This window comes from Otolemur garnettii, unplaced genomic scaffold, assembly GCF_000181295.1.
Source record: "Otolemur garnettii isolate 467f Iridium unplaced genomic scaffold, OtoGar3 scaffold00178, whole genome shotgun sequence".
Lineage (NCBI taxonomy): Eukaryota > Metazoa > Chordata > Mammalia > Primates > Galagidae > Otolemur > Otolemur garnettii.
Genome location: NW_003852573.1, coordinates 330,755 through 347,496, shown reverse-complemented (window position 1 = coordinate 347,496; position 16,742 = coordinate 330,755). Strand labels below are relative to the sequence as shown.

The following is a 16,742-nucleotide window of genomic DNA, read 5'->3' as shown; positions in this document are numbered from 1 at the left end:
CCTGTGTAAATCTTCTGATGGATTCTCAGCATTCTAAGGATCACTTCCAAAGTCGTTGGCCTGGCTCCTATTTACAAAGCTAGACTTTCATCCCATGCTCCTTCTAATCTAAGCTGAACTGCTCTCAGATGTCTTAAGCACTGTGCTTTTCAGTCTGTGTCTTTACCCATACAGTTTCTTCTGCCTAGAGTTGGTTAACCTCTGTTTATAGCATAAGTATCATCAGTTCAGATAAATCTTAACCAAGTACCTCCCCCCAAGTCCTTATGGATTAGGTAGCTTTTCTTAGTGTTCATGTAGTAGCCGCTGAATGCCACTATTGTTCCACTCTACTGACTCATCTGTCTCCCATTCTGGATTATAAACTCTTTTTTAGGGCAAGGAGCATGCTATTGCTACTTTTTAAAAAAATATTTGTAGCCTCCCCACTGTCCCTAGTGAACTCAAGTGTTTTTAAATTAATACATTTGCATTGTAAACTTACTCCTGGCTTCAAGATTAAAAGACACAAGAGCAACTTTGCAAATTCACTGGGGATCTTGCCTATCCCTTGCCTTTCATCTTTATGCCCTGTGATTTGGGGGGAGGCAGGCAGCTTTTACTGTCAATTGTGGGTTACTGATTGGGTGAGCACTAGTCTAGATGATGAAATTGTTTGCATTTAGTTTTGGAATTGCCTGAAAATTTGGATTTAATGGGATCTTATATTTTTGGAACAGATTCAGGAGTTACTTGGTTGAGGCCATATGTGCGGCATGTCCCATGCTGGTCACTGATCACTGGTTAAGTCTTATCCTCCATGGACTGACTTTCTGGATTATGTGTTGGTCTCTTATGACTTTGGTTGGCTTTATTTAGTTCATAAGAGCCTGACAGAGCAGGTCATAATAAAAAATAAAGTTGTGGACCAGGAAACCTATATACTATATAAAATCTATTCCCTATAAGTCTTCAACTATGTGGTCTGGACTATCTTCTCTCCCTAACTCCAAATGGGAGGTCTGCCTGCTCCTCTCCATTCTCTCATTTGACATCTCCTCACCTGTCAGAGATCCATCCCTTCTCAATTGTGAAGCTGATCTCTTTCTATTTCTTGTAATCCAAGATTAGGCCAATCAAGAGATTACTAATGCTGGATAACAAGGTTACAGAAGAGCCAGGAGTCACAGTCTTTAACTTTCTGCCGAGGATTGCTAGAAAACTAGAAAAAAGTTGCCCATGGAATGAAAATTGTTTTGCAAGATTGCATGATAACATCTGACTCATCTGCTCAAAGATTGGAGTTTGTGACGGTCTGTCTAGGTATGAATCTTTACCAAGGGCCTCTTGTTACAGTTTCAGGTATTCTCGAGGTCCCCTTGGAGCTGACAAAAGTGGTTAGTGCTGGGATTTCTTCCTTCCCGGGGTGCAAAGAGAAGGGGAGAGGGAAAGGAAGATGGAGATAGTGGATGGAATGAGTTAGGGACTATAGTGAAAATGGCCAACCCAAGACTGGGTAAGTAGGAATGGGTGTGTTAATCTCTGTCTGGTGGTATTTCTAGAAAGGAGGAATGATTTTCAAGGATTCTTATTTAATTCTGGATTCCCGAGCTGAAAGTGTCCCCCAGAGCTTACCTGGGTACAGGTGTATAGCTGGTTTTCTAAGGATCTCAGTTTGCTTTTCAGTTTGTCTTCATTAAGCTGTCCCTGGAGCAAATGGGAAGGTTTAATGAATTCGGTCCAAAATATAGTTGGCAAAGAGTTATTCTGTATTGCCATTCTGCTGGCCACCACAATGAACTCTTTTAGGAGGTAGGCCAGAGCATAGATGGCAACGGATGTTGGATAGAAGAGGATCTTCTTCTCTTTTTCCGGACAAGGAAAAGAAAGAATCAGACTGGCCTACCACATCCTCTTTTTTTTCTCTCTCTAACTCTTTCTCCTTCCCAAATCATCTTTTTACCTTGAAGTTCTCTATCAAATGCCCAGGGTATTATATCAGGGGGCTACTGGAAGGAAAGCTTCTAAGCAGTCTTTTCTCTGATTACCTTCCTCCCCTGTCTATGCACTACCACACTCCTCCTCTTCTCTCAGTCTTATTCCTGGACTCTTACCTCTAAAGTATAGGCCATTAAGACTAATGAGGTTTCCCTTCCTAGAGGAAATATGTACTTCCTCCCTTAGCCCCTGTGAGGTGCTGAACTATGCCTCCTTAGAGTTCCTATGTTGAAGTCCTAACCTCAGGTACTTCAGAATGTGACGGTATTTGGAGATAGGGTCTTTATTTTTTACTTTTTTTTTTTTTTTTGAGATAGTCTCGCTCTGGGTAGAGTGCCCTGGCATCATAGCTCACAGCAACCTAAAACTCTTGGGCTCAAATGATTCTCCTGCCTCAGTCTCCTGAGTGGCTGGGACTATAGGCGCCTGCCACAACGCCTGGCTATTTTTTCTATTTTTGGTAGACGTGGGGTCTCACTTTTGCTCAGACTAGTCTTGAATACCTGACTCAAGGGATCCACCTAACTCTGCCTTCCAGAGTGCTAGGATTACAGGCGTGAGCCACTGCCTGGCCAGAGATAATTAAGTTAAAATGAGGTCATTACAGTGTGCCCTAATCCACCATGACAGGAGTCCTTATAAAAAGAAGAGGTCAGGACACTGGGGTATACCCAGGGAGGATCACTTGAAGACACAGAGAGAAGATGGCCTTCCAAAAGCTAAGGAGAGAGGCTACAGGAGAAACTAACCCTAATTAACCTTCTCTCAGACTTTCAGCCTCCAGAACTATGAGAAAACAAATTTCTGTTGTTGAAATCCCCAGTGTGTGGTACTTAGTTATGGCAGCTCTAGCAGATTAATACACTCCCCTCTCTGGGGTGCGTGTGTATGCGCGTGCACGCACACACACACACAAACACAGGCACAAAACTCAAGACATTCTTTAAGACAGCAATAAACAGAAGGAGAGATCTAGAAGCTGGGTGGGGGTGGCAGGGGATGGCTGGGGGCTTCCCAGAATGTCACATTCTGTTTACTCATAAGCCAGGTCTAATAGTGTTTTGTACATTCCAAGAAGGATGTTAGTCTCAGGGCAAGAGTGGAAAGAGGCCAGCCTGAAAGGCCAACCTCTGGTTTCTCAATTCTTCAGTATTTCACCTGAGTAGTTAATAACTTCCTTCCTGCTTTGTTGTTTACTCCACTTTCAGACTTGTGCCTTTTTCCCAGGTATGGGTTTTGTTCTTCCAGCCTTGAGTTTCATTTAAGGTGTATTAGTCTATGGAGTTAGGCAGGAGTGTCATCCATGAGAGCACGTTTTCCAGAGAAAGGGCCATGAGTCTCTAGCAGTGACTGATTTTCATATCCTTTCTCCGGCTTTTACCAACAAGGTCCTGTGGGACACTTGTGTGGGGTCTAGGAATTCCACTTTTCTTTAGGCCCGAGACATCACAGCCATTCCCAGTCAGAAGACTTGGGTATTTCCAACCCTCATAATGGTTCCAGTCTATAGCAGGCTGGTGGCAGAGGAGGGGAGTCTGTTTTGAGATCTGTCTCCCTCAGTGGGTATCAGGGTGCGGGGGGAGGCAGGAAGTGGTATCTCACAGCTCCTGTTTTGATCTTGTTTGGCTGACTCCTCTTCTAACCGTGGGAGCCACGGGTGCCCCCACCCTTTCTGCTTCCTGCGTTACTCAACTGGGCCTTGAAAAAGCAAAAAGCTTTGCCAAAAATAATTTTTTAAAGTGCCTCCTGCTATTAATGTTTTTCCTAATGTCTCATGTGAGAGAGAACTGGGAGTCAGGGATTTGGCATCTAGAATAACCACAGGGTTTTGGGACAGATAAAAGAGATGGACAAAGGCTTCTACTGTTTGGGCTTTGAAGTAACTGGTAAAACAGCTGCATTCCCCAGAGTGGCCTGTTCATTGTCAATCCACAGGTCCTGAAATCAACTGGCTGCATACCCACCTCCCTTGATCCAGATCTTCTGACTCCACGCATTTTGCCTTTGCCCAAACTCTTACCACGCAGAATGCAATCAAACCCACTCAGTTTAAGTTTTGCCTTGTGATAGTTTGATAAGAAAACAGGCCCAAGGCAATATTCCTGAATTTTCCCAGGCTCCTACTCTTTTTGGTTATCTCCTCCCTATTCCATAGTGGGCCTTTAGTCCAATATTTTGCCTCTTCCAACTGTTTTTGTATTTTAGCCTAACCCCCGATCACTTTTCCATTCATGTTGCAATAAAAGATCATTCATGATAGCCCCCTCCGTGGGGATGAAGGGCCACCCAACTCTGAGGCTTGGACAAAATGTTTTTTTCCACAGCTCTGCTTTCCCAGATTTCCCAAGGCAGGCAGGAAAGTTGCATCCAAGTTGTTGCAAATGGGGCACGTAGTTTCCTGGCCTGAGCTCCAGGTTTCCTCACACCGAAGCCCAGCATGTCACAGTGTGTGGGAAGAAGCACTTCGCCAGGCCTATTGCTAACCTTCTAGGCAGTTATGCCCTGGGGGCCAGAGCTCACAGGGCACAGTAACCACCACTGGAAAAGAGAGCAAGGTGGAGGCCATACACACCTGGTGCCGGTCTGAAGGCTTCAGCTCCTCCTGTGTGGGTTTCCCCTGTCTCTGATCTGTTCTCCAGAAGCACCACCACCTCACTGCAGAAGCACCAGCCCACAGCTCCTCTCTCTGCTCTAGCAGAGGCTGCTTAGGGCTTGCAGCCAATCCCCTGCTGTGCTGTCATCTCAAGATCTCACTTCCATGCTGCAGATTTTAAAACCCAAGTGTGCCGGTGTTGAGCGATTGCTTTCTCTCCTGGCTGAGCTGCTTCTGCTGGGAAGGTTGGATGCTGCTCTGCAGTCTCAGTAGTGCTCCTGGGCCTATCATAGCCAGCAAGCCCGGAGTCAATGTGGAGTAGAGCCCTGGGGTTCTGTAGTTTTGTGTGAGTTCCTCAGCATATGATGTTGGAGATCCAATCCATTGAGGTCAAATGGAAAAAATAAAGATCTGAACCAGTTTTGGCCCCTTTCCAATGCCACAGATTGGGGCTACCTTTACAATGAAGTCGAGGTATTCATTGGAGGGATGGAGAGTTGTCTTGTTTTTGAGGAAGCAAAAACTCTCAACTGAAAAGTTTGAGACTGTTACAGACCGGAAGTTGGGGGGTTGGAAGGGAGGAAGAAGAAGAGAAGGGTGAGGACTGGGAGGGGTGAGAAGAGGGGAGGGAGAAAACCACAGCCAGAGGAACTTCTGCTCTTGGGTTGGAGGATGGGGTGAAACCCCTCAGAGACTACCCTAGAAGTGTCTGTTTCTATGTCCCCTCCTTCCTCATTCCCACCAAGTTTGCCATAATTCCAGCTCCAATTGTGTCTAGCCCAGTGGTTCTCAACCTTCCTAATGCCACGACCCTTTAGTACAGTTCCTCATGTTGTGATGACCCCAACCACATAATTATTTTCATTGCTACTTCATAACTGTAATTTTTGCTACTGTTATGAATCGTAATGTAAATAGCTGATATTAGGCGACCCCTGTGAAAGAGTTGTTCGACCCCCAAAGGGGTCGTGACCCATAGGTTGAGAACCGCTGGTCTAGCCTGAGATATTACAAAACTCTTCGCTGACACCCACCCCTACTTGGAGCCAATCCTCATTGTTACACGTTAGAGAAACTTTTTAAGACTCAGATCTGATCATTTGAATCAATTGACTTTCACAGGCGGTGACTGAGCTCCTGCTAAGGATGGGCCATGCATTGTTGAATGCAAGCTTTTAAACCCTAATAAAGCACAGTTCCATTGCTACTGTGCTTATGGAACAGTTCCACTGCAACACTGCCTACGGCAGTGTTGCACAAACTGTGCACATGCGTTCTCGTGGATGTCTGATAAATATGGGGCTTTCCTTTAAGAAGAAAAGAGAAGAAGAAGGAGCAGATACACTGTTCACGGAAAAAGTTTAAGTCACATAATTCTAAAGACCTGTCTGAGGCCCTTTCTTTGGTACTACTCTGACATCATCCTTTCATTTAAAAAATTTTTTATTTATTTTATTTATTTTTATTTTTTGAGACCAGAGTCTCACTTTTGGTTAGAGTGCTGTGGCATCATTGTAGCTCACAGCAACCTCAAACTTGAGCTTGACCAATCCTCTTGCCTCAACCTCCCAAGTACCTGGAACTACAGGTGTTCACCACAACACCTAACTTGTTCTTTTGTATTTTTAGTAGAGATGGGGTCTTGCTCTTGCTCAGGCTTGTCTTGAACTTCTGAGCTCAAGCAACATACCACCTGCCTTGACCTTCCAGAGTGCTAGGACTATAGGTGTGATCCAGCCAGGTGTGCTGGCCTGATTCCTTCATTTTTTCCATAATCAGTTATACCTTTGTCACACTTCAGCCTGTAATCATTCTGATTCCTTTGTCTTAAACACCAGCCATTCCTACTTCTGGACTCCCACTGAACTCCTATTCATCCTTCAAGACCCAGCTGAAATGGACTCTCCTTTAGAGACTTCCCTATTCCCACTCAGGCAGAACAATTGTTCCCTTCTCTTTTCCCTGTGCCACTTTGTATATGCTGTTGCTGTAGGTTTATTACATTCTTTTGGAGTTATTGCACGTCTCTCCATGGCTGGAGTGTGTACTCCTCGAAAGCAAGGACTCTACTTCTTTTTGTTCCTACAGCACAGGGCCTAGCAGAGAGTTGGAACCTATAAAATGTCCGCTGAACAAATGAATGCAATGATCCCAATTTAGTTCAGCAGCAGAAACCACATGGCATGCACAGCTGCCGGTCCTGGGATCCTACCCTGCCAATGAAAGTGACTTTCTTAACAATCAGGAGCCCTGACCATAGAATTCAAAATCCAGGTACAATGTCTGGTGTTAGGAGGGAGGGCTAAGCTAAGAAAATCTTTTTTACATTACTGCAAACTTCTTTTAGTTTTGTTTTCTAGCTTCCCATGATATTTTCCTGTCTCAGGACAAGCCGTCTGTGAGGAGGGTGAGATGCCACTGAGGCCTGTGAGGTTGCGTGGTCTGTGTCTTGCACCTGGTACTTTATGCTTCAGTGGCGTCCAACTGAGTCTGGGAACTAGCCCACACTCCTTCTGGCATTGCTTTGGGCATAGCCGTGGCATTGCTTAATTGAGCTGGGAAGCCTCAAAACAAAGTTTTAAACTACCCTGATCAAAATGGGAGGGAGGCAGGGCAAGTTCCAACTAGTTAGAGCTAAGATGGAGGAGAAATTGACCGCTTCTTGACCTTACAGCTTCATTATACGCTTCACTACCATAAACGTTTCTAAGGACACCTCCCACTCCCATCATGACACCGTGACACTTTATTCCTACTTCACTGTATTTAGTCAGGAGGAGGTTATCTCTCTAATTCCAGAAAACATGGCCCTGTCCATGAATATTCTTCCCCTTCTTTAGCCTATAATTAAGCTGTTATTTATGTAGAGGAGCTACAGGCACCATGGGGCTGGTTCTCTTATGCAGGGAGAATTAGCATCTGCTCTGTCTGTGGAGTGGACTTTTCTATAGTTTATGAATAAATCTCATTTTTACTTTATACTGTCAGCTTGCTTCTGAATTCTTTCTGGAATGAAAACAAGGACCCACTTGGACCTCAAGAGGCTCCCAGTGTTGGGAGTCAGGTTCCTGTGTCAAAACTGCTTGTAGTTCCCTGAACATATGAATCTAGGGGTTTCCACATAGGGATTCTGAGGAACGCTGGGAATCCCCAAGACCCCTTCAAGGGGTCTGCAAGGTCCTCTCTTTTCCAAGGTCTTCTCTTTTCCAACTTTTTATAGTTTAACTGAAAGAACGTATGGCAGCAAATTGAATGCAGAAGCAAATATGAGAATCTAGCTGTATTTTGTTAAGCCAGACATTAAAAAGATTTGCAAAATCATAAAACTGACATTCTTATTAGACTTTGTTTCTTGAAAATAGGGCTAATGTTCATAAGAATATGTAATTTAGGTTAGCAGGGAATGGTTGACTGTTATTTTTTATTTGCAACGTTTTTTAAAAAGATATGGTCTGTCTCTGTTGCCTAGGCCAGAGTGCAGTGATGCCGTCATAGCTCACTGAAACTATGAACTTCTGGGTTCAGATGATCCTCCCACCTCAGCTGTGCCCTGAGACTACAGGGGCATGCCACCCTGCCTAACTTTTAAGATATTTGTTATAGAGATGAGGTCTTGCTATGTTGCTCAGATTGGTCTCCAACTTCTGGCCTCAAGTGATACTCTCACCTTGGCCGCCCAAAGTGCTGCGATTATAGGCATGAGCCACCGTGCCCAGCCTATTATTTTATAATTACTATTTCTAAGGCTGGGCACGGTGGCTCATGCCTTTAATCTTAGCATTCCAGGAGGCTGAGGCAGGAGGATCACATGAACTTACGAGTTTGAGACCAACCTGAGCAAGAGTGAGACTCCATCTTTATTAAAAGTAGAAAAATTAGCCAGCCCTTGTTCCAGGTGCTTGTAGTCCCAGCTGTAGGGAGGCTGAGGCAGGAGGATTGCCTGAACCCAGGAGTTTGAGGTTGCTGTGAGCTAAGCTGATACCCTGGCACTCTAGCCTGGGCAACATAGTGAGATTTTGTCTCAATAATAAAAGAAAAAAAAAGAATGAATATTCATTCTAAATTTGAATGAATGAATGAATATTTCTAAATTTCTGTTTTAATTTCCTACATGGTAAATATAAAAATTTCTTAAGGATTTTCAATAATTAAAATAGTATAAAGGAGTCTTGAAAGGAAAAAGTCGGAGAACCAGTGCATTAGACTACATCATGCCTCTGGGCCTGTATAGTGCACTCAACCTAGAATACTATTTCTGCTTCCACATTTGCCTGGAAGATGCTACCTATAAATATTCCTCTGGTTCTCCTCTGGAATTGCTTATTCCTTCTTCTTCTTCTTCTTTTTTTTTTTTTTTCTGAGACAGAGTCTCACTATGTCACCCTTGGTAGAGTGCAACCTCTAACTCTTGGGCTTAAGCAATTCTCTTGCCTCAGCCTCCCGGTAGCTGGGACTACAGGCCGCCACAACGCCTTGCTATTTTTTTTGTTATTGTTGTCATTGTTGTTTTAGCAGACCACTGGGCTATGGGCGCCAAGCCTGCTTATTCCTTCTTGTATTTTACTATGTCTTGAAAAGGTTTATTTTTCCTATCTTTGCATTGCTTAGGCTTCTGTCTCCCTTATAAAACCATAAGCTCTCTAAAAACAAAAACGCTGCTTAAAGAATCTCATTATTTTTCAGCGGTAGGCCAGTGCTTGGTACAGTAACATAATCTATGAATATTTGTAGAATGAATGGATAAAATCAAAAGCCTGACCAGTTCTGCCATTAACTAGCTGTGTGGCTTTGGGCAAGTTACTTGACCTCTCTGAGACTGTTTCCTCATAGGAAACATGTGAGGATTGGACTAGATTGCCTGTAAAGTCTCTTCTCATTCTGACATTCATGTTTGGACTGATCAGTGTGTGTGTACTGGCTTGGATGAATATTGGTATGAATCTCATACAAAAATAGTTGACATTGATCATATTCAGTCATATAAACTACATTAGGATATATTAGGATCTTCTTTCTTTTCTTTAAAAAAAATTAAAACATGGGAATTCTTACCACTTTTGGTTCTGTGTCTTCCCTTGTGTAGCAGAGTGACCTGAGGGGATGACCATATATTTCCTGTGATGTGTTTGACCTCTAGGTCTGAGCACCATGCTCCTATGTTCTACCTCTTCCCAGCTTACCCTTCAGTGGTGGGGAAAAAACACCCTCTTTTAATGTGATGCTGTGGAAAGAAGAAAAATGGGATGGGAACTCAGAATCCCATGAGCTTCATTAAAGATTTCATTCCCTCACCTTCCAGGTGCTGTCAGAGGCCTGAATCAGGGTGGACAGTAGGTCTTGGAGAACCACCATTTTCTGTTTTAGGACCAGCTCCCTCTGTAGGGCCTCCTGGTGAGCAAAATGCAAGAAGGTAAGATTAGCCTGGAGGAGGAAGGATTGAGAAACTGAGGGGAGAATTCCCATGCCACTTACTTTTAGGTATTCAGAAAGCTGGATGATTTCCTAGAGAGAAAGAAAAAGCATATTCAGAAAGATTCTAGGTCCCCGGAAATTCTGGGATGTAAAACCAGAGCCTGGGTTGGCTTGTATAGAGCAGACCCCTCTGGCTTGAGTCTGACAGGGTCTCTTTAGGCCTATGTCTATGCTTAGTGTCTCCTTACCATCCAGGAAGAGCCCCCCCACCCCCCATCCTCCCAGTCTTGGCCTGAGTGGAATTCCAGAATGTCAGCGCTTAGCTGCTGCCCAGTAAAACCCTTTCAGATAGAGGTTCTTACCTTATCCAGAACTGCAACTCCAAAACTGGGGAGAGAAGACATAAAAAAAATAATAATGGATCACATTATCAAGCAAGTCAGGAGGTAGAGGGCTGCTTCCTTCTGGGATCCTTTCTGAAGAGCCAATAGTGTAGGGAAAGTTTTCCTCTTTCTTAGTTAAGGTGGACATAGAGAGTCATTGTGCTCTCTCTCCACCTACTGAGTGGAAGTGTTCAAGTAAAACCTTAGAAGAGGAGTGGATGGAATATGAGGGGCTTACGGGCAGGAACACAAAAGCAACTCACTTGGTTTGCTGACTGGCATCGTTCTTAATTGTTGGCTGTGCTGCTTCTGCCTTGGTCTGAGTACCTGAGAGGTGGGGGTATGGTGATACAGAAGCTATGGGAGGATGTGAGGGAAGTGGGGAGGGACAGGGACTCTACTGCCGGTGAGGGGGACTGCTGTGGCAGCATTCTCTGCAGAGGGGGGGTTCTGCTTTTACCACGGTGGTATCTGGGTGTCTTCTTGATGGGACAGTCTTGTGGTAGAAGATTCCCAGTCTGTGAGGAGAAGTGGTCAACTGGATCCCTCTGGATGCCTGAGGGAGTAGAGTGCTGGGCTGGAAAGACCTCAGAGCTGGTCCTTGCCACCTGGAAGGCAAGTAGGGGATACTGGGAGCCACCATCTAGACCCTGTAGAAGATTCTCCTGATGATTATAGAAAGATGAACCAGTGATTATGTTTGTTATGGACTGAATGTGTCCCCCTAAAATTTATAGTTAAAATCTTAACTCATAATGTGATAAGATCAGGAGGTAGAGACTTTGAGAAGTAATCAGTTCAGAGGGGAGAGAGCTTGCTTCCTGTCTCTGCTCTCTACCATGTGAGGATACAGTGAGAGGATGGCCGTCTGCACCCCAGGAAGAGTGTCCTTATCAGCCACCAGATCTGTCGGGGTCTTGGTCTTGGACTTCCAGCCTCCAGAACTGTGAGATCAATTCCTATTATTGAAGCCATCCAGTCTATAGTATTTTCATAGCAGTCTCAACAGACTCAGATAATGTCTCAGATTCAAAAGAGCCACAAGGCTACTCCTGTTCCCATCATCCTCATCCTGGCTGGCAGAGTGGTTCTCCTCAGGCCAGCTTTTCTCTCTAGAACCCCTGGTGTACCTTGTTTGGTCTCAGCCAGTTCCACAGCCAGCATGGTGATGTGCAGAGGGAACTGGCCTGAGTGGGGCGTGAGGGGATCTGGGTTCAGAGCCCACCTCTCTGAGGTCTCAGTCTCCTGTCTGTGTAGTGACGGTTTGGAATAGATGATTCCTGAGGTCCCTTCCTTCTAGTGCTTCCTTCCTCCTAGTAATAGCTGGAAAATCACTAAGGTTTGTGTGAAGAGAAGATAAAGTAGGGAGTTGTTGGGAGGGAGGTAGTAGTAGCAGCCACAATTTAGTCTGTGCTTTTTTCTGTTTTCTTTCATAGACTTAAAAAGTCTATGTTGGTAACATAACACTAAAAGGCTAAGAAATGCTTATGATATCCAATCACATGGACTAACTCTGTCTCAGCAAGACCTTAAATAACTGGTAGGCAGGAGTAGAGTTCTTAAGTTAACTGTATATTCTGTTCTTTTTCTCCAGAACTCCATACCTCCAAAAAAAAAAAAAAAAAGAAGCCTGGCTTGGTGCCTATAGCTCAAGCGGCTAAGGCAGGTTTGAATCTAGCCGGGGCCTGCCAAACAACAACGATAACTACAACCAAAAAATAGCTGGGAGCCTATAGTCCCAGCTACTTGGGAGACTGAGGTAAGAGAATCACTTAAGCTCAGGAGTTGGAGGTTGCTGTGAGCTATGATGCCACAGCACTCTACCCAGGGCAACAGCTTGAGGCTCTGTCTCAAAAAAAAAAGCTAAAAAAAGCATACAGAAACCTTGTCTAGAAAGTACAGAGTTGGTTTTCTTTTGCACTTAGGCTCTGGGATCATTTCTCTGCATAGCACTTCCTATTCAGCAAACAGATCACTGGTTAGGGAGCATGATGGAGCACCTGCTCTGGGTACAGCACAATGCCAGGCATTTCTAAGCATTTCTCGGCAATACAGTAGACCTAGTCCTGCTCCCAACGTGGGTAGGAAGACACAGCTGCTCTTCTGCTAGAGGTCATCTCACTTCAACATACACTGGTTTTCACCAACACCATTCCTTCCCAGGCCAGACTAATGGGCTCTGTGAGAGTTACACAATTGTAGAGGATTTATAACCTCACAAAGCCCATGGAGAGCAGAGGTGTCCTGAAGAAGCCAGGCAAAGCTTCCTGGACCAGATGAGCAATAGCTGAGTAGGCTTAGTAGAACTGGAATGATGTAAGAGAGAGAAGATAAGGGAAATGGCCTGGCAGAAGAATAGAGGACAGGTGTGTGTGTGTGTCTTGGGAGAGGGAGCACCAAGAGCATAGGCCTTGGTACCTGGCATATAATAAGCATTCAGTAAATGCTTGATGACTAATGAGTGAATGGACGCTCTAAGATAGCTGCAGAAGATATGTATAGATTGCCCAAATTTGAATTGATACTAGGTATTAACTTCGGAATTATTTAAAAGTTATTTTTTCCCTTCTAAAAGGAAAGTGCAAATAAAGAAAAGCTAAACAAAAACATAACAACAAAAATCCCTAAGTGGCTAAAGGAGACTTTACTATATGACTGAGGAGGAATGGATTTAATTTAAATCACTTTTTAGTGACCTTGAGCCTGCCCACCCTCCTTGGAAACCCCCTTTACCCTGCATGGAGCAGTGTGTGCCTTGCTATGACCCACCTGCTGTCTGGGGGTCGAGCTCCTGCTGGCACAAGACAAGGGCTCCTTGAGGGCAGTCTCGCGGCCCAGCCTCCTGGAGAGCCCTTGCTCTGGGGGTTGGTGATGCCGTGCCTTGCCCTTCTCCTCCAGTTCCAGGTTCCTCCTCCGGAGGAACTGCTGCAGTCGAGCTCTCTGGAGCTGCTCTCTCTGCTGGGCCCGCAGTGCCTTCCCCACCTGGCGGCAGGTGGTCACGTTGGGGCGGCAGCGGCGGCTTTCACGGGTCTCCTGCCTGCGCTCGCACTTGGCCTCGTAGCTCTCGGCCCACCAGGCCAAGCCAGGGGAGGGCCTGGGGTTGGGGCTGATCATGATGACCTCCCGGGCACCTGTTGTGCTTGGCTTCCAGTTCCTGGAATAGCTGCCTGGATCTGCCAAATGCCAAGAGGGAGGGGAATGGGAGGGGTCAGAAGATGGGCAGAAAATGTCTATCTCCCAAGGGGTGGAGTGGTACCGAGTTCCTTCCATCCATGTGGGTTGAAAAGTGCGACATGATAGTGCCAAACTGGGAGTCAGAACTCCTGGAATCAGTCGCTAATGTACTAAGACAATCTAATAGAAGTGAATTCTTGCTCCTCTCTAGTTTGTGTGCCCCACTCTATAAAGTGGAAGGGTCTCTCTGGCTGCTGTTCCTTCTTTGGCTGAACATCTCACCATGCCTCTACGTTAGAGGAACATGAGAAATAATTGATAATAATCATAATGAACTTATAGCCTCTTGGGTGGCAGATGTGTGCTCATTTTCCAGACTTCTAGAGAAACAGTTAAATTGAGCCCCCGCCTCCCGCCCCGTGTAAAAAGAAAGTCAGCGTCTTTATTGCTCTCTTGGCCCAAGTTATTACGTAAATAGCTGAGTGATACTTCTCAAGGCCCAGAGGAATGACCAGATCTCCCCTCAGGATGTGACCAGGCCTGCCACCAGCACCCACTGCTCTGGTCCTAGCTGTGAGCCTGGGCTTTGCATGGTTAAGGAGGGAAGTCCCACCCTAATTCCTTCATCCTGACATGGGCCCAGGGGCACCCCACTCTAAGACCAGGACTGGGCTCTGCTTCTCAGGTGCACTCAGTTAGTATTGTACCTGCCACATGCCCAGTGCTGACCAAAATCCATTTCAGAGTGTGGCTCAATAACTCTTGGAGCTGTGGGTCCTATCCTTTAGGATCAGGGCTAAGTCTGGTGCCAGGTCTGTGTTCCTTAGCCCAGATGAAGATCCTGCCATCTAAACCAGCAAGCATATGAATTATACCTCAATAAGACTGCTACAGACAGAGAAGAAAAATAGTAACCAGTAGTTTCCATAGGACACCTCTCTGCATGGCCTTCTCTGGTACTGACACAGCACCCAACCCAAATCTCTCTTCTTTCTTTGTGCCTTCCTTTCTCTTTCCTACCATTCCCACATACCTTCAGTGAAATTTGCTTATTTTCCTGTTGGTAGGCTTGCTGAGTTGGAGCTGGCTTGGATGAGCTGGATCCCAAGCACGGAAATTCCGTGCCCTTCCTCCTCTGATGTCTGGAGTCAGACCGGGGGCCTCTGAAGGAAGAGGGATTCCCCTTACAGCTGCTGCTGCTTCTCTCCCTCCCACAACCCACCACCCCAGAGCTTGAGTTCCTGGGCAGGTCAGAGAAGGGCTCTGCAGCTTCAGCAACCAGCAGGCACTTGCCGGTTCCAAGCTCCTGGGGTTAGTTTATAGGCCAAACACGGCCAAAGGGGCAGCCTCTTTGCCCCTTTGCTGGGACTTGGCTGCCCATCTTGGCTCAGTCCAGAATTCTCTGCAGGATTCCTGTTTTCTCTCTGGTCTTGCCACTCATTCCTTGGGGTCATGGGTGGGGCATTCCCCTTCCCTAAGTAGGGTCTTATGTGATCAGGCCCTGGATACTCTTGAAGGGTGGAGGGGCATACCCCCTGGTCTTGGGCAGTGCTGACTCCAAGTAGAATTGTGAGGTTGTACATACCATCCGTGAATGGCTCTCTCTTTAGGCTTTTCTCCTCACTCCTACTTCTTAGGTGGGGGTTGGGGACCCCTGACTTCTCACCTGCCAGTTTCTTTATATAAAATCTTAGAAAAGGATCCATCAATATTAAGTTACAAATGACCGAATGACAGAGACTCAGGAGTATGTGCACATGAACTCCAGGTCCAGAACCAGCACTTGTGGCATCCCTAAGCCATAGCCCCTGCCATTGTGCCATGGATAGTGGAGGAGAGTCTTATTCGGGAGTCACACTGTGTGGACTCATACCCTGGCTCTGTCACCTACCAGCTATGTGTAATTTGGGACAAGTAAGCAAACACCTCTAAACCAAGAGTCCTCATTTATACAATGGGGCTAGAGCCTACCTTGTAGGTTATGAGGATTAAACGAGAAGATGCACACCACACACCTGGCACAGAGCACACAATAAATGTTAGCCTTTTTTTTGGACAGGGTCTCACTGTATCATCCAGGCTAGAGTGCAGTGGCATCAGCATAGCTCACTGTAACCTCGAACTCCTGAGTTCAAGTGATCTTCCTGCCTCAGCCTCCTGAGTAGCTGGGACCACAGGCACATGCCACCACACCTGGCTAATTGTTCTATTTTTTTGTAGACAGGGTCAGTCTTGCTCTTGCTCAGACTGGTCATGAACTCCTGGCCTCCCAAAAGTGCTAGGATTATGAGCCACCACACCCTGCCAAATGTTAGCTTTTTATAATAAAGAATATTCTTATTAATATTACTATCCTTGCTGTGCTGATGTTGGATGCTGAAGACCTATAAGGCAAAGGCCCCAAGCTAAACCAGCACTCCCAGGACCAAGAATGCCTTATCTCATCCTTTAATTCCCCTAACCCTCTCTCTCTTTGAGGAAGTATATTGCTTACCGATTGAGGGGATTCTGGCCCCCGGCCAAAATCACATTTACTTCTTAGTTTCACCTGACCTCTGGGTTTGGGGTACCAACAGAAAAGACTCCTCTGTGATCTGGGCATAATCAGCATTCTAATCAGGCCAGGCAGAAAGGCAAAGAAGTCCTATGGTGGGGCCTGCCTAAATTGCAGGGCTCCAGGTTACCTGCTGGCTCTGCAGGGGAGGCAGATCCCCTGATCACTGAGAATCCTCTTATCTTCCTGCTGTGAAGAGGAGGAGAGCTATGGGGAGAAGATGGGTCCTGAGATGAGGTCTCTCTGGCTGCCATCTAAGCCATCCACCTTAGTCCAGTGAGACACATGGCTTGGTTCCTTGCTGCCTCAGGGCAAGACATTGAGACTTCTTACCCAAGAGGGCAGCTGCAGTAGAAATAGCTTCTTAGAGAAAGAAGTGTTCTCACACCGTCAGGCTGCTACATCTGCTAGGCTTTGGTGTACCAAAACCAAGAGGAACCATACCCAGGACTCTGGGATGTCATGACTGTGCTGACCTGCTTAAAAATAAGAAGCCATGTGGGGTGGCTGACTGAGATATGCTGCAAAGAAAAAGGGAACTGGTTTCTGTAGGGTTCAGAGAAAGATCACTGGGCTGCTGCCCAGGCTTTCTGGCATCTCTGAGGTTCCCCCTGGCAGCATGGCAGGGCTAAGTTAGTTGGAGCTTATG

General features: G+C 45.9%; 2 protein-coding genes across 3 annotated transcripts in view; one reads left to right on the top strand and one right to left on the bottom strand.

The window, feature by feature from the left end:
• Positions 1–10,082, top strand: part of CUNH1orf74 (chromosome unknown C1orf74 homolog) — a 20,439-nt gene extending 10,357 nt beyond the window's left edge. Inside the window, exon 3 of the mRNA XM_023519489.1 lies at positions 9,870–10,082. The gene's annotated coding sequence lies outside the window, so the exon portion shown is untranslated. The remainder of the gene's footprint in view (positions 1–9,869) is intronic.
• The window catches only part of TRAF3IP3 (TRAF3 interacting protein 3), a 22,993-nt gene extending 8,193 nt beyond the window's left edge, over positions 1–14,800 (bottom strand). The window contains exons 1-8 of one of the 2 annotated variants that reach the window (XM_023519488.1): positions 14,573–14,800; positions 13,135–13,538; positions 10,826–10,973; positions 10,629–10,692; positions 10,345–10,369; positions 10,043–10,072; positions 9,863–9,958; positions 1,615–1,686 (exon numbers count right to left, since the gene is read on the bottom strand). In XM_023519488.1, coding sequence (XP_023375256.1) covers positions 1,615–1,686; positions 9,863–9,958; positions 10,043–10,072; positions 10,345–10,369; positions 10,629–10,692; positions 10,826–10,973; positions 13,135–13,479 — 780 coding nt within the window. In that variant the 5' untranslated portion in view covers positions 13,480–13,538; positions 14,573–14,800. Of the gene's footprint in view, positions 1–1,614; positions 1,687–4,549; positions 5,151–9,862; positions 9,959–10,042; positions 10,073–10,344; positions 10,370–10,628; positions 10,693–10,825; positions 10,974–13,134; positions 13,539–14,572 lie in introns of those variants that run through there. The other variant, XM_012811841.2, reaches the window with a different exon arrangement.
• Between the last annotated feature and the right edge of the window lie 1,942 nt (positions 14,801–16,742).